This window comes from Dermacentor andersoni, chromosome 7 (assembly GCF_023375885.2).
Source record: "Dermacentor andersoni chromosome 7, qqDerAnde1_hic_scaffold, whole genome shotgun sequence".
Classification (NCBI taxonomy): domain Eukaryota; kingdom Metazoa; phylum Arthropoda; class Arachnida; order Ixodida; family Ixodidae; genus Dermacentor; species Dermacentor andersoni.
The window spans coordinates 167831203-167849267 of NC_092820.1; the positions used below are offsets into that span (position 1 = coordinate 167831203).

The 18065-nt window shown below is 46.2% G+C and overlaps 1 protein-coding gene across 2 annotated transcripts in view; it reads left to right on the forward strand.

The window, feature by feature from the left end:
- Positions 1–18065, forward strand: part of LOC126533075 (uncharacterized) — a 35765-nt gene that overhangs the window by 2094 nt on the left and 15606 nt on the right. Inside the window, exons 1-6 of one of the 2 annotated variants that reach the window (XM_050180293.3) lie at positions 6550–6892; positions 7903–7977; positions 9545–9705; positions 13394–13452; positions 13865–14218; positions 16136–16432. In XM_050180293.3, coding sequence (XP_050036250.1) covers positions 6797–6892; positions 7903–7977; positions 9545–9705; positions 13394–13452; positions 13865–14218; positions 16136–16432 — 1042 coding nt within the window. In that variant the 5' untranslated portion in view covers positions 6550–6796. Of the gene's footprint in view, positions 1–6549; positions 6893–7902; positions 7978–9544; positions 9706–13393; positions 13453–13864; positions 14219–16135; positions 16433–18065 lie in introns of those variants that run through there. The other variant, XM_055071754.1, reaches the window with a different exon arrangement.

Consider the following 18065-nt stretch of genomic DNA (forward strand, 5'->3'; position numbering starts at 1 on the left):
CCATGATAGAATATGTGAGGGCGACTGCATGAACAAGGACGTAGAAAGAAGCAGACACGCAAAGACAGCGCTGTGTCTGCAGGTGTGTGTTTTTCTTTCTACGTCCTCGTGGAGTCACGCTTAATACACATTCTGTCATTGTTAATTTAGTTAGTAATTAAGAGAATGTTTACAAGATTATACGGCCGATAAAACTACTATCCTTACTTCGTACAGCTGTACACTAATTTGCTATCGCAATCGGTGCTGCGCGTCTTTCGGGCGGAACTACGAATTTTTCATATACGGGCTCAGTATTGAACGAAACAAGTTTTAATCCTTAGAAACAAACACACTGCGGTATGCCGCTGCTAATGCGTTGCTTTAGATAATTTTTATTTTTGATGTTTGCGTTTTTTTTTTCGGGTTATTTATTTGCAACCCTGCAAACTTCTTCGAAGTTTGCAGGGACAACATGGCCACAATTAGCACATGACCGGGGCAGTTGGAGATGTATGCGAGAAGCTTTTGCCCTGCAGTGGGCGTAGCCAGGCTGGTGATGATGATGATGATAATCTGCAACCCGTCGCGAGGAGCTGCACGCACGTGCGTGTAAAGCCCCTTAAACTTCGTAAAGTAGTGCCACGCTTTGAAGAATGCCGCTTCCTCCTCCAGCGCTCTGGCCGAAGCCGACGCCGCGTCGCTATTGGCCTAATGGCATCACGTGGCCCCTTGCGCCGGCTTCGTTTGTTTACAGTCGCGCTTCAGTGCCATCTTTGCTCGAGAAGCGGCGCTTGTTGGCGGCATTCCTTCCGTTCCTATTCTGTGTTGTTTTGATCTTGTGAACACCTTGAAGGATGTTTTGTGGCAAGTGCGACGTCGCTTCACGTCATTTCCTGTTACCATGACCTGCTGCGCGTTTGGATGCCAATATAGTTTTAGCAAAGGCAAGAATATGTTCGCGATACCGTCCGGTAAGCGCAACGGGTTAAGAAGAAAGACATGGCTTCACCGAATCGGGAGGGAGAACTTCCGACCAACTTCCTCCGCGCAACTATGTGATGTAAGTTGTGGCTCTCTCAGAGTATTGTATGTGCCAGGCTTGCGTATTGTGCTGCGGGCAATAACGTAGTAGATATTGCACAGTTCACTGTGCATGTTGTCATTTGTACGCACGCTTTAATATGATTTTTACGCAACGTCTGCTTTGCTTATATGCGCACTACGTGGTCGTGTTAGTCATATTTGGTGCGCTTAATCGTTTTGAACGCCAACCGGCTGGAGTTCGCGGGCACGCGAGGTTGCGTGCGATAACGTGATTACGAAATTTTTAAGATTCAGCGCAGTCCTTTTGATAAAATTTCAGTCTCGATCATGAAAGCGCCTCAGGAGAGCAACTCTCTGCCTTTTGTGGTTACTTAATTACTAGCCTTCTTTAGATAGGCTAGCTTTGTTTGCCACATTTGTTCGTGTTCCTCGTTGGCGGTCGCCCGGTGGATTTGCGATACAGAGGCACCGATGAAAAGCGTGCGTGCTCTCCCGAAACCGTGTTACGCGGTGCGTTCGTCGTCGAGCGACCGCATCATCGGTAATTGAGACGTATGTGCTAATTCGCGTGAGCTTTAAAGTGCGCGAAGCTTAAGATGCGGCGGTGGAGCACTCGCAAAGAAAACGTGCGGTCGCCCGCCCGTTCCCTGGCTGGTTTAGTCGTCGTTCGTGCTTAGTCGTTTGCTCGTTCGTTCGCACGCTCGTTTAGTCGTTTGCTCGCTCGTTTAGTTCGCGCGCTCATATAGTCGTTCGCTTGCTCGTCTATGCCACTATTATAGTTTCTACAGTCACTATGCCTAATTGAGACGCGCTTGCTGTAGGACTCTTGCTGGTGCGTTTATTTACGCTATGAGACAATAAATGGTGCACACGCACTTGTGACTGCAAAGGCAAATCTGTCATGCATCTATGTGAAAATAAACTGTTAACTTGCAACTCGAATGCCGTTTCATATCATTTTAACCTATGGATAAAACATTTCACTTGCCGCAATTTCGGCCGCGTCATGGCGGGGGGATTCTTTGCGCGATCATGACTTCACTAATAAAGTCATGTCTCGCAAATGTTACTTCGAAGGGAGTGCAAACGTCCTCAATGCATGCACCTCAGTGCAACTCGGTTCGCGACAAGTACGTCACTTAGTAAACGGACGAACCAACGCACGATGAACTGTTATTCGTGATAAGTCATTAACCTGAAAAAATTACTGAAGGCCACAGTGGTCTTGTTTGAGATTGAGTCAAGCATTGTTATCGCGCTCCCGCTTCGCGCACGAATGCTAAAAACTCATTTTATTTTCTTGTGTATGCACAGTCCCGACTCGATGATCGGCCGCGGTATTTCTGTCGGCGTTGATACACGAGAAGCATAATAGCACCAGCGCCCACCTCTGAGGCTTTGCGCGCGCTTAGATTGGCAAGCACGCACGTTGGCGGCACTGCAGCTTGTAATACACTTTCGAACCTCCAGAGCAGTGATCTCCGTCAGCCTTTGTACGTCATAGCTGATACGCGCCGCGAATTGACATGGTAAGGGCGGCGCGGATTCTTTAGGCTGAGGGCTTGCTGGAAGCCAAGAGGTTGTCATTCGATGGTAAACGTGTTATTTACAACCATTCGCAACAAGATCTTGCGACACGCCCTAGACAAATGTTGCGTACCTAATTGTAGGGCACGCGATACATTCGCAGTCGTCAACGCACAGCGTTAACACTCCTTCAGATACTTTTTCAAGAAATGGTAATCAAAAAATGAAACAAAAGCTATCGTTACCGAATTTGTATAAGCATCCGACTAGAAATTCTATGCTGTACACGAAGTTACGCGGAGCTGGAAAGCCAACGTGAACGCCTAAAGAGCACTGCCTTGCTATGCGTGCATTCACTCTGCGAAAGGTCGTCTGCTGCGCTCGAGCAATGTAGGTGGCGCCACGGTTGAGGAGGGAGCACGAAAGAGAGGAGAAACGAGGAGGAGTGAAGGCGGAGGAGGAGAGTGGCACTACTTTACGAAGTTTCAGGGGCTTTACGTGCGTGCTCGCGCGAGCGACCGCTGTTGGCGCGCAGCGAAGCATGGACGGAATGCGAGGAGTGATAACCTTTCTTCACCGAATTACTGCTTGCGTAGCTTCGACAGCGTCGGCTGCTATACATGTGTGGAACGGAGTGTCCTCGGATTCTTTTGCAGCTAAACGCACTGCGTGGCTGCCGCTTTCTGGAGAGCAATTCTCCCGGCCACGCAACTCCATGGCCGTGCATGCATATGCGCCATGTATATACCACGGCAGCATGGCGGCGCGACCGTTCCTCGATCGAGTGTCCGTATATCGCAGCAGTATAATACGTACCTTTCTTGAAGGTGTAGCAGAGAGTTAGAATGACGGTCACTATGACGAACAGGCCGATGAGCACCACGGCGAGCCAGGCACACGACAGGGGTGACGTAAAGGGCTCCGGCGCTGTTATGGCCGTTTGCTTTATTTCATCGAATGTTCTGCGGGAAGAGAGCGCCACTTGAAGAAACTCGAGTCGTAGAGGGAGCCGGGCAAGCCTATAGGTACAATATAGATTAGTTATACTTGCATTGTTCTTCTCTTGATGCCTGCAAAGGTGGCGAGGATTATTGCATGTCGTTCGATATGCGCAACCGTCCTGTAAACGCTATTGCTGCTCGAGATGGGCGCGCCACCATAGCCTTTCTGTTTTGCCTTGCGAGTCGTTTAATATGTTTCCGCTAATAAAAATTATTACTAGTGCTGCTGCTGCTGATACTACAACAACAACAACAACTACTACTACTACTACTACTACTACTACTACTACTACTACTACTACTACTACTACTACTAAATTACTGCCGCTACAGATTGTGCTCATTACCGGCTTTGCTCTCTACTGTATATATACCTAATGAAACAGCGAACGCTACCTAAATATTCTCGCTACAACAAGTACACGCCGTCAAGGGCATCGTTCCTTTAATAGATCATAGATTTTGTAGAAGTGTTCGGCTGTTAATTCGTGTACACAATCATCACGGCCGATGGTTTCTGCGCACAATTATGTTGTTGTCCGTTATACCTGCGCCCAATAATTAACTGTGTACGTGTGGTTTTGGCCGCTATTTGGAGTATATATTATTATTGTGAGAAAAAATAATGTGACATCACTGGTTGAACACTAAACCAAAATTTAATTACACTAGCTGCAATTACGAGGACTCGCTAGAAAATGCGGCGCTGATATATATATATATATATATATATATATATATATATATTTACAATCCTTGCTTTCTTTTAACGGAGTCTGCAGCCCGCTTGGAATAAAGTTATTCCGTGACTGAAGAGAACACGCAGCGACCATGCAGCGCCCACCTGTGGAACGCTGTCCTTGTGTGTCGGTGTCGTCGTTGGCGACGTAGCCCCCAATGGAAACTCGTCTCACGGCCATTTCGGCGAAGCGCCAGTTCACGGCCGAAGTGTGCGATCCGGCGTTCTTTTTTCTTCTCAGATCCAGTGGCGCGTACCCACAGCGCGAATTAGCAGCGGAGATGTCAAAAACTGCAATTAGCCGCACGGGGCACTTTCGATTGCGATCGAGCCCGATGGGGACCCCCTTTCTCGATCGCCATTGGCTCCTTACGTACATATCACACGGTGCAGCTTCGATTGCGATCGATTGGGCTATGCCGAAGGAAGGAAGGAAATCAACTTTATTCAGGTCCTGCAGGCCACGAGAGCTTTGGGCTCTCATGGAGTGGGCGTCTCCCACGACGGAACCGGGAGGTTGAGTTTCCTGCTGGCGTCGTGGGCTATGCCGATGTGCACTCGTATTACGTAAGCTGCTGAGGGGAACCAATCGCGATCGAAAGTGATCTTGAAAGAGCGTAGGTTTGGGCACGTTGGTATTCCATAACTTCTATAACTGCGCTAAAAACGTAAAAGTTACGAAAGTGATCCGTGTGACCGGGCCGGGTATAAGATTAAAAGACTCAGTCTACACCAAGTACTGAAGACCAAGTGACATTACAAGGCTGTGAAAACGCACCAAATTGCACCCTTTGGGCCGTATATTTATCTGTGTCCCATAACAAATAATCGTCGTCTGTCTTACTTGCATTTCCTATGAAACTCTACGCTCGCCTATTTCCGGTCAAGCACGATGTGTGTCACATATAGTAACACACATATATGTGTCACATATAGTAACACACACATATATATATATAGACATGCCGTTCGGGACATGAAAGTATCGGGCGCGCGTACTCTACAAAAATTTGACCCCTTCGGGGCCTTTATATATCTGTCCAACAATCTGTCTTGCGTTTCCTTTCTGGAAAACTCTGCGCTCTCTGCCTTTAGTTAAATTCTGGGGTTTCACGTGCCAAAACCACGATCTGATTTTGGCTCATGCCATAGTGGGGCGGGGGGCTCCGGAAGCCTTTTTTTTTGTTTTTTTACCCGCACCTAAATCTATAGGTATACGCGAGGGCTTTTACATTTCGCCCACATCGAAACGCGGCCGCCGCTGCCGAGATCGAACCCGCGCGACCTCTGAAATCACGCAGCAGCGCAATAGCCATGCACCGGCCCTCCGCGGCCGGTACTTTCCAGTAACGCACGGCGTGCGCGTTATCAGCATGACATAGCATTCCCGACAGGAAAGTAACGAGCGCAGCGTTTTCAAGAAAGGAAATGCGGGCAAGACAGATGCCTATTATCGTTGTGTGGCAAATATACACTCCAAAGAGTGTAAACCTTTCTTAGAGTGTAGTATACTCTACACTCTAAAAACAGTTTGCACCCTTTGGAGTGTATATTTGTCCCACAACGATAATCATCAGCTGCCTTGCTTGCGTTTCCTTTCTTGAAAACTTGGCGCTCGCTACTTTCCTGTCGAGAATGCTGCGTCACACTGATAACGCGCATGCCGTTCGTGACTGGGAAGTACCGGGCTCGCAGCGTTAAAGAAAGGAAACGCGGGCAAGACAGATGACGATTGTTGTTGTGGGACAAGATACTCCCCAAAGGGTGTAAATATTTCTAAGAGTGTAAAAAGTTTGCACCCTTTGGGGTGTATCTCTGCCACACAACGATAATCGTCATCTGCCTTGCTTGCGTTTCCTTTCTTGAAAACGCCGCGCACGCTACTTTCCTGTCGGGAATGCTATGTCATGCTGATAACGCGCATGCCGTTCGTTACTGGAAACTACCGCGTTAGCCGCGTTAAAGAAAGGAAATGCGGGCAAGACAGATGAGTTTATCGTTGTGTGGCAAGATACGACTCAAAGGGTGTAAACTTTTCTAAGAGTGTATGATATGTACACCGTCAGAACGTCGAAATTCCCGCCTTCAAACGAAGCACTGCAGGTGCCGCTACCTATGGCCAATTAAAGGAACAATCCGCCGACGTGCGTCCGTCAGCGTACGCGCGTCGATGTTTACCGCGTTCTCGGCAAGCAGCGATTAATAATTGAACGTCGCATTTCTTGCGAGCTGTTGTGCATTTGCTGCCAAAGCGCTACTACGACTCGTGTGCTGAGTGACATAAAAACGCCTCGCTCCGCTTTTCCCCCCAAAGCGCAGAAGCAATGATTTATGGCGAAACTATTTGCGAGCAGCAGCCGCTGCCGCGCGGAGCAACACAAAATGGCGGGCGCTGGTGTGCGTTGGTCACTGCGCTGGCGACTGTGTTGCTCGTAATGCGGTGTTTTTCTTGTTGCGCTAGGCGCCTTCTGTCTTGACGCGATGCACTCACCTTAACGCAAACATGAAGAAGATCGTCCTGAAGCCCGTCGAAGGCGGACAAAAGTCGGTGGAGCTTAAAATCGGCAAAACCATCATTGGCCGGGGCCCTCTTCTAGAAGTAAGTTCGCCCATCGCGCGACTGCGAGCGCTTGTTTCTGCATTTCACTGCCTCCCGATGTTGTGCATGTTTGCGCTGCTGTTATAGTGTTGGACTTGCAACGTGCTAACCTGTCGCATTTGCATGCTACGCAGCGCTCCGGGGCGTTTATTTAAGCGTCGCCTACGAAACAGCCGAAATCCATTACGGCGGCGTCCCCGAATTTTTATTATTATTTTTTTATACGGTCCTTCCTTCACGGCAACAGTGCGGCGGGTGATTGACCGGACAGGCAGGGGCTGAAATAACGCGTCTTGATATTAAGCGATCCGTACGATGTAATGCACTACGTGGTATTGCGCCGTTAACTTTTCGTTGGCCCGCCCGAGAACCGAGACGCGATCGCTATCGTTGAGTGCTTCGAACGCTGGGATAAGATCCGCCGAACGCGCGTGGAATTCCAAGGCGCTCCGTTGCCTGTTTGCCCGGACCCGGCAAAACCGGCGTTTTAAACAGGCTCCGCGAATATCGCGCACCCGTCATTTCTCACCACCTAACGGGATAATTCGTCGGAATGGTGATGCGGCACAAACTTTCTAAGCATGTAGAAGGTACGCGCTGATGCAGGTAGCCTGTACCGAAACTACACGAGCATAATGGGGAAACAGCGCCAAAACTTGGAGCGCGAAACAAATAAGATGACAGACAGTGCGCTCAGTTAAAACTAGGCGTTTGTTCTGTGGAGAAGGAACAATATATAGCGTCCGCGTAGGCGCAAACAAAAGAATGGAGAATGTGTACGGGCAAGGTTGACGTCTGTGCTTAGCAGATGTTGGGAGCGGCGCTGAAAGTGCTATATTTATCACAAATTCAGCTGCTGCAATTATTGGAGGCGAAGGTTCCAAGTCTCGGTAGAGCGCTGTATCGAATGATGGAACTGAGCGCTGAAATAGACTATGAGCTCTACATTAAAACTCTTCAAAGCATGACCCGCCTTTTTGTTTGTTTGTTCGTTTGCTTTGCCCACACAGTGCAGCGACAAGAAGGTTTCCAGAAACCACGCCGTATTGGAAGTCACTGAAGATGGCGAAGTCTTTCTCACACCTGTAAGTTCGTGTGCACACTTAGAGGTTGAATTTTCTTGGGTGCCGTACTTCAGGCTACTCATTATCCTAGGTATTAACGTTAACACACGCAGCCTGCATCTTTTGTTGGCTTTGGGGTATACTAACAATAAACTATTATGCTACATCGCTGTTCAAAAGCATTTCCATGATTTATTTTTTTTATAAGTAGAGGAGAAACAAGTTGTATTTCGATATGGCACACTACAGTTCTTGTTACTGCAGCTTATTTATGCATCTCTTCTTATGTTTGTGATGCAGAACTCAATTTCAAATCTATTCAGAGTAAGTACTTATTGTTCCATTTTCTAATCACACCTCCAGAGAAAGTTACACTGGAAAAAACATGGCATGTTGATAGCTGGATGTCCGTTCTGAAAGCAGCATTAAATTGCGATGGCTTCTGTAACCGATCACCAAATATATACTTGCGTGTGCTGCTATGTACACTCGGGAGCACATAATTGCAACCAGGAAAATGGTGTGCCGCATGAGAAAAAACTGGTTGGTGCTGCTAATGGTGGCTCAGCAGCTATGCCACAAGGCAGCAGGTTCAATTCATGTCCACTGCAGCTGCATTCCAATCGTGGCAGAGTGCAGTAATGCACAATGGCTTGTTTACTTAAGTTTGCATGCCCACTAAACAGTCACACGTGGTGAGAATGAGTCGAGAACCATTCACTGCAGGATCTCTCATAGTCTTAGTGCAACTTCGGCGCATTCGGCCTATAAGTTATTAAGAGCCATGGTTAGCATTCTCTAACTTGTGGTTGCACTGACATATATGCTGCCATTTATTTTGGGCTTTATACTTGCAACAAAAATGGATGACGCATAAACTCGGACATTGTTTGTGCTGATTATCATGTATTCTGCCAAAACATTAGAGTTGTAACAGGCTTGTTGCCTTTGCTGTAGCTATGAAACACACAGCTGTTGAGGTCTTCACTTCTGCAAGGACCATGCTAGGATAATGCACAATTGTTGTTCTGGAATGGCAGAAACAGTCTTTTAAAAGTTCAGGCATTCTTTCGTAGTAGTGTTTGCTTTCTTCACAGTGCTGAATTTTCATGATTTATCTAAATTGTAAGCCTTAGTGAACTGTACAGTTGATGAGGGCCTTTTCAAACCTAATGACTCGAGGTACCGATCAGTTCACAAAAATATGAAAATTTTTGGTTAGCATGCTTTTTCTAATGTGTTTCAAAGCTGCTTAACGTATTGGCTAACAAGCTCTAACATAAATCGACAGGTTAATTAACATGTTGACTTTCAATGGCCACTTGACTGGCAAGTGACCAAAACCACGATCTGATTATGAGGCAGGCCATAACGGGTGACTCCAGATTAATTTTGACCACCTGAGTTTTTTTAAAGTCAACCCAACTCGCGGTATGCAGGTGTTTTTGCATTTGCTGTCCTGATGGAAGTGGAATAACTGCTTACTATCTTTCAGTGCTGCCAGCTGGCATTGTTGACCATGTGCTTGCCCAGATCGCAATGTGTGCCTTGTGTGTGGTCTCCAAATTTAATAGTGCTTTGGTTTCAGACCCATGTCAACCCCTGTTTCTACCAAGTGCAAGGCAAGGGGCCATCTAAAGTTATGAAGAAGGACAAACAGCAGTTGCTCCAGTCTGGTGATTCCATAGCACTGCTACCAAACAGCTATAAGTACATTGTGGAAATCAACTCATCATCATCGTCATCAATGTACGTTCTACTCGAGCAGTACTTTAGGCATGTGTAGGCGATTGTTGGCAACCGCTGCACTGATGAAGTGCATGCTTAGTTTTAGCTGGACATATGTCATTGATATAGTTGTATGAAAGGAACAAGTACGGTGCATCTGTGGATTTGCAGAGTCGACAGCACAGCTAACTTATTACCTCTTGCTTGTAGTGCTTTTAAGGCTAGGAGCTCTCAGTTTCACTTTTATTTGATGAATTGGGTCTCATATTTGTGTAAGTTCATGGCCATCAAGTTGCCAGCCTACACTCAAGCGTGTCAGGTTAAAAGTATGTTGCATAGCAAACACTGTTATCTGGCTAGCTGGTACCGTGAAAATCTGTTTGTTTTATCATAAGTTTGTCTTACAAGGATTGATCCACGAAGCTAAATATCTGCTATCCCTAGTGCACCTAAATATTCATAGCACGAAACAATAAATGAAAGAGCATTAAGACCAGGAAGGAGATGTAAAATAAATAATTTATTTATTGGATTAGAGCAATACAATACAAAGAATTGCTTTGTGCATTGTTGTTTAACCTATCGAGTATTTTTTGCTTGCATGTTAATTGTTGTGCTGTGCAAGCCTGTACACGGCCACCTATCCTGATTATAAGATCGTCAGTGCCCTCAGTGCTTTGAAAAAAGTGCGCCAAAGTATTCAGGGCATTAACAGCTGCATCACGTGTGAATACCACTGGTGCTTGTGGTTCCTGGACCGTGTCCTCGCCATAAAAATTCTAATAGAACCCATCTCGTGATGAATGTCAATGTTAATGTGACTTGCTAAAGCATTGTAGTAACACACCGTATCGTCATTGCAGGCACCCAAAGTCTCACTGCCAACCACAATGCCAAATGATACAACAACAAGATGTATCTTGTACCTATTGCATCCCAGTTGAAACTCTAGTAGTAGTACCATGGCTGCAACTTCGTTGCAATGGCTATCCATCAAGTGGCCACTCTCGATGCGTAGGTGTCTGTTGTGGATGGGGCACTCTTGCTTTAATATATCTAAGGCTATGTACCCCTTGTGTCGCCTTGGCGCATTCAGTCTGGTAGATTGGCCGAGGATGTGAACAATCCGATGTCGCATACAAAGTGCTGATACGAAGTACTCGGTGGCACATGCCCACTGACCCATGTTGTCTGCTGGGCAAGACAGGAGCATGTACAGTCTTGGTCAAAGAACTTAAGACCACTGTGAACAGCCGGGGAGCAACTGCATTTCGTTATAGGGGCACTGCCACCATCGGCGTGCGACGCTGCTCGCTTGCGCCGAGGATAAAGAGGGCAAGGCCAGCTACTCTCAAGCCTCCTTTGATAACAGCGCTCGTGAAAAACTAGTGTGGTGAGTGTGGCGCGAACATGACGGGGGCGAAGTAGAAGCCACTCGACCAACTATCATGCCGTTTGCAGCGTATGCTGGATGAGTGGACAGAGGTCTCTGGTGACCGCTGTCAAACGCGAAAATCTCGTAATTTCGAGTATCGTAATCATCAATTAATTTTTTTTTCTGGACCAAATTAAACGAATAACGCTGTGCATAGTCCTGCGGATGCTGGAACATGGGCACTTTGCGAGGATTGTTGCCAAGGTCTGACTTCAGCAGCTGAATGCTATATTAAATAATGTGTCGCAATGGCAGCTCGTATTTGTCATCATGAATGTCACAAGTAGCAAATTAATCAAGAAAGCATAAGCTTCAAAGTGTCACCTGCATCTCGATGAAATCACAGGGAGGAGCATGCCTTCAAGACATTGAGTGTGGTTTGGTCTGTGGTTGCCCCAAACAGTTGGAGCTTGCCCTTGTGTTTGGCTGTAAACTAGCCAAGGTTTCTACTTTGGTTGAAGGGATGCTAGGTATAACCCATTTTTTTAAAAACTACCTGTGAAGTCCTTTCTCGTAGAGACGAACAACACCTCAATACACTATATCCGGAATACCTCTTCCAGTGAACCAGTGACAGTGACAGCAGCGCCGGTGTGATGCCTTCACTGTCAGAGAATGTTGTAATCTCATGGTCATGGTCTACTTTACGCGATTCAAACACTTGGTGCCCAGTGGAAATGGGATTAACTTACACTGGCCTCGTGTGTGTTTGAAAGTGGGCCCTAACGACAGTGAGGCAGTATGCACGAAGACATCAAAAAAGGCCTGGTAGTGAACACATACCAAAATACTGAGGGAATGGGTCTAACTCAATCGGCTACTCAGGCACGGCAAACAATTCGAGTTACGAAATGTTTTCATAATCTAACTGTGGGTTTATTTAAAGAACTTCGGTGTCGAACACAATCGTTCCTTCGTGGAGAGGTGTGGTCTATGTATTTGAAATATTGTAACGGTGGTTACAGGCCCTTTCCAAAGAGAGCCTTTGTAGTCAAAATTACTGCTCGTGGTCCTTTTTAAATGAACGATGAATGAATTGCCCGTATATTACAGTGCAACCTGGCACAATGCTAGATAGCACTCAGAGATGTCAGGTTTATATTTTATCTTTTGTTTTCATTGCACTCATAAATGCATTCAAAATGTATATCTAAAAGCATAATGCAAAGACTCTCACTTTTGAATGTGTATGATAAAATTGTAATAGGAAATTTCAATGACTAGGACCATTTTTATGCTATAATGCGCTGCATGGAAACTGGGCACTTTCGCCCATGCCACCGCATTTACTTGCACGGAGCGCCGTACCACGGAGGTTGCAAAACGTGCTCGCAGCTGGCAGAACGAATGCTGCACTAGTTTTTCACGAGTGCTGTTACCAAAGGATGCCTGAGAGTAAGAGACATGCTTCCCTTGCCCTCTTTACCCTTGACGCAAGTGAACCGCGGCGTGCAGCGGCAGTGGCAGCGCCGTGATAGCGGAGCGCAGCCACTCCATGGCCTTTTACAGCAAGTTTTTTTACCAAGACTGTACATACCTAGTGGCCCAAGCTAGTAGACAACTTGGGTCATTGGACGAACGAGGTTAGATACAGGCAGACATACTCCAAAGTGGTTGTTCCCAAAGAATGCTGTCCGCATTAATATCAACCTTCAGAGGCGCACCGAGGACCTCTCCAATTATCGTTTATGCGGTGTCAGCCCTGCAGGTTTCTACCTCATCATCTATGCTGGCATAGTTGTTTATGCCCACAGAAACACCATTTTCCCCTTGTGTAGTTAACAGAGTTGTACCCACAGTCGAGTAGCAGGCATCAGTGGCAGCTGTGGAAGCTTGGCTTAACAAAATTAGCAGTTCGTTTTAAACATCCTTTTTAATCATTGGGTCTATGAGAAACGGATCAAATGTTGACACATTGTCTTTGTGTCAACCGGGTTTGTATTAATGGGAGTCTACGGTATACAGCACTTGTGTCGTCTGTCTTTTATGTTTCCTATCTGTTTTGCACTGTCATGGATAAGTATGCTAGTAGTTATTTTGCAGTGAGTGAGGTACAGGTACATCTCCAGAATGTGAGAGCTGGTTATTCTCTCTTTTGTTTTTATACTATCTGTTTATATAGTACAAATACACTCATTTCTTCTTTTGGATTTGTAATTTGTTTAGGAAAATATCCCAGATGTATGGCAAGGCATCATGATATTTCAGTTGAGGGTTGTGTAATTACTTGCTTGATGCCAGTCAGTCCTCTTACACGTGGGGCTGCATTCGCAGATCACCAGGCTTCAAAGAGTCCCAGCCCGCAGATGATGCCGACAACAAGGACAGCATTGGTGAGACAATTAATCCAGTAGGGTTTGCTGGGACCTGCTTGTATTTACCTAGTGGGAAAGCGCAGGAACAGTTCTGACATTAACACACGTTTCAGCGATTTGAACAAGCACGTACTTGGCTTGCACACTTAAATTTTAAACTGTTTATTTGATCCTAATGCTTCATTTGTGCTTTCAAGAAAGAATGCTTCATAACATGCTATTTAATGACAGAAACTTCCTAACGTTATGAATACTATTGTGTGAACATTATTTTTTATGACTATTGAAAACCTACATTCATTATTTGCAAACTATTCTGTATACTTGAAACAATTTGCTTTTGGCACTATTTGATTTGTTCTTTATTTAGTCTCAAAAATTACTATTCATATGCCCATAGAAAACTTATAAGAATGCTCCATTTCGGCAGCTGAGAAGCCAGCCACGGCAGTCATCCCCTCTGAGGAGGCACGTAAAAATGGCAGCGCCGAGGAGAATCACCACTCGACGACGACAGTCATCACGAAGACTGAAAATGGGGATCGGGGGAGCTCGAAAGAGGCCAGTCCCGAGGCTGTCTCCAAGGTGACGCCGGCAGCGAGGAAGGCTGTTGGTGGTGCCCCCGCAAGCAAGGCCGGCGATGGTGAGAGCAAGTCATCGACAGGAGGCACGAGAACACTGCCACGCTGGCTTTTAGACAGTGCAGCGAAATCGGCGACGACAGCAGCCAGCGCAAAAGCAGCCAAGGCCTCAAGTGTACAGAAGGACAAGAAGGCCACCGCTGGTGAGTGAGCAGTAATTGATGACAGTTTTTATCACCAGTGTCGCAACTTTAAGGCGAGGATGTTCAATGTACTTTAAAAGAGAAACTGAAGTTGAACTGCACTAGTAAATTATGCTTGTACAATACCAAAAATGCAACTCTTACCATGAGAGGAGACTTGATAAACCAGAAAAGGCGTTAAAACGAAAGTCAGGTGGTGACACCACCTCGAAGTTCCCGGACCACCTCATAATGATGTCACAGATTTTGATGGTGTCTGCCCAGGCCTTGTGAACCTTTTATTGGTAAAGAAGGACTATGTTGTCTTTTAAAGAAGCCAGAGGCAGAACTTGGCAAGTTTAGAGAACTTTGAGAGAACAGTTCAATAGGTGTAGGGCACGAAAATACTTCAAAATCGATGACACCATAGCAGCATACCATCAATGAAGTTTCAGCTTGAAATTGAAGTTTTACCTCCATTGTCTCGCCTAGTAATCAACTTCTTACCACAAGGTTAATGAAAATAGAGCTTTCAAAGGTTAATTTATCAGTCTCAACTGATTTAAGATTTCTCTTTGATGTGCCTTAAAGGGCTCATCCTGGCTCTAAAGAATTGCTAAAGTAGAAAATAGAGGGTCTGACAGAATTCCATCTGGTCGAGGAGGATCATAGTTAATAGACAAGGCACTGACCAAGGTTTCTGGCTCCTTAACGAAAGCCTTGTTCATAAACCAAACCATTGGTGTGGGCATTTGGTGTCAACCAACAGCTAGAGCATTGCCACATGTTTCGCCACTCACTAGGTGATGGTGATGCTGCTTATGGCACTGCAGGCCATAAGCAGCATGTTTCAACAAGTACAAAACACGCATGACAGTGGTGCACGTGGGAGTCTAGTATCTCACAGGAGTACTAACTACTGCAGGTTCAAGCTTAGTGAGCCACAGGGCCATGTCAGCCATTGCCCCGCATACTCTAGTGTACCGCTGCACGCGTGCTCAGGCGGCAAAAGTGGGGGACACCGAGCATTGCGCACGCATGAGAACACACAGTATTGCCCTAAGTTGATACCGTTTATTTGTCTCTGGTGGCACACAACACTGCACAGACGCCCAGGCTGGTGCGGAAATCCTAAGGGCTCCCGCACCAAGGGCGAATGCAGAAAGGGGGCGCCACTAGCACATTGCTGCGAGAGGATGGCTTGCTGTGGCTATGCAGCTTGTTCTCATGATAACCAATGAACTCACTCACAAGAGCTCGGGCAGTCTCCGTTGGCTTAGGCCTCCGATTAGTGTGGCTCGGTGTAGTAGGACCATACGACAGTAGGACCATTCTCTTCGGCTTAGCGTCCGGAAAACAATCGACACAAGGTACGTGCATAGAGATCACATGTGCAAGAGCCCCGTAGGTGAGCTCAAGTCCGAGAACCGAACAAAGGGGCCAGCAGATTAGAGGAAAATGTGTACGCACCCAGTGCTGTCCCGGAGAGATCTCCCCCGAGCTCACACTAGCCATCGTGCCGCCGTAGCGTCATGGTTGCCACGGTTGGCCATGCAAAGTGCCCCTGCCGTGAACTGATTCAAAGCAAAGGCCACCATTGACAATAGTCGTGAATGGAAAGTGGGTGGGGTGGGTGGGGGTGTGGGGGGGCGGAGTAGGGATGACAGAACAGGTGAATGCCCACACAAAGGCGCCAGGGCATACTTTAATCTCAACATGCATTATTCAGAGAAATACAGCGCAGTAACAGGACCTGTGAAAGACAAAACAATGCAGGTGTTTTCGTTGCTCCGGTTGCTGCATTGTTTTTGTCACAATGTTGCTGTTATTATTCGCAATGTTACTGTTTTTCTCGCAGAGGTTGTCATGTCTGTGCATGTTGTCTTGAGAAGCAACACATTAATTTGAATGTTTTCCGTTCCTTCTTATCATCTGCAGAACCGGCAACTGTAAAAAAGGCCGGGCGTGCAGTGGGCAAGGAGCCGGCCACAAAAGCTCGCGGAAGGCAAGCCAAGGAATCTGAGAGTGAGGCTGAGGAGGATAAGCCCAACCAGAAGTCCGAAGATGAGGCAGAGGAAGAAGAGGAGGAGGAGGAGTCTGAGGAAGAGTACACACCCAAGAAGAAGAAGAAGCCGGAGCAGGCGGAGCGTCGCCCTGCCACTGCTTCCAGCGGCAACCGGAAGGGCAGCCGGTCTTCAAGACAAAACCGTGGACTCATGCAGAAAATCTCTCTCGGTAAGTGGTGGTTAACATCTGCTACAGTGGTCAAGGCTGGCGCTAGTTTAATATTGAAAATAAAGGCATGTTTGGGAGGGATCTTTAACTAGGGCCTGCCTCCAGCTTCTCTATTTAATACATACAGAATACAGAAACTCTTGTCAGGCAACTGCTGCACTTATTCGAATGTCAACAATTGCTGTTAAGTGGGCCGGTAAATTGATTATATCAAATATAGCCTATGAAAAATATATAGCCTATTACTTCCATCATTTTTGGTTCAGAAACTTGGTGTACTCTTTTTACTACTAACCCCCTGTTTTCTAGAATGTTCCTCCACTCAACAGCCCACCTCGGCTAAAAGACATAAGATAGCAGTGTCACCCCTTGAGAGAAGTGGTCACTGCGCTTCATGATCGCCCACAGCAATTCTTGAGAAGTGTAGCGTCTTCATCAGTAAAGGGCAGCTCAACTCAATGGAGTGGAAGAACAGCTTTGAGTTGAGGATAGTTTGAGAACACAGGGGTAAGCCAGCCCTGCTGTATACAGATTCAGAAACTTGATGTTCTCTGTTTGTCCAACCTAGCTGCTTCTGTTTGCTTCTGGATGGCTTAATCTTCTGTTTGCTACTACTAAGCCAACCCAGCTGTAAACAAGTAGTCACTCGTGCTACCTCCCTTTCGCGTGATTCTATGGCAGGGTTGGGGCGCGCACGTAGGCACTGTTTACTGAATGAGCGTACCGATCAGCTATTTATTTTTGCATTAACTCGCACTTCTTGGTAATTAAGGTTTGCCTGATGTTTAGCTCACTGGAAGAATGGTCACCTTGATTTATATGAAACATCTTGCACCGCAGATTCAAGGGATTTGTTGTCGTAGCTCCTTTTTTGAATTACATCAGCGGTCACCCTTGATGTTACATCATGACCAATTTCTCTATGTGTATCTAGTCACATGTGGTCCACTACTGTCATTGCTATGATTGTGCAAGTTGTGATCAACTTTTGCTTGGATAGGTGGGAAGGGGGGGGGGGGGGGGCATAACTTTTTATTTGTAAGCCGTGCTACTTGTGGTGACAGATACAAGTAATCTTTGTTTACCACACAGCCTTCATTAGACCCCTTCTTTGATTGTTTAACATTGCAAAACTAATTAGCGTTCGATTTGAAAATTTTAGTGTTCAAGCGCCTCTGGTTGGCATAGAAAAGAAAAGAAATTTTAGTGACGTGTGGGAGTGAAATTTTAGGACTCTAGTTTTCAGGAGAGTGTCAAAGTGTAAAATGCTTGAAATATTGTGACTGGCTCTTTAATACATCATAACCATGCAGAAAAAAGATCAACTTGTATATAATAGTGTGTTAAGTGGCCAAATTAAGTATTGTAAATTAGAGGATATATGAAATAACTTCAGATATGCAAGTTCTACGAGTCTTATTCATGAAATATCTTTGTTTTAGAGTCAAGTATTGTGTCTATAACTTGTCCAATTTAGATGCTCTGCCAGTAACAGTTTACAGAATTACGGCGTCTTCTCCTCATGCACAGCAGCATATTGTAAGGATGTAAAGGTGTATAGGAAATATGCAGTGCAACAAACGGGAGCTCTGCTTTACCTAATACGAGAACAGTAGTTGTAAATGTCTGGCCT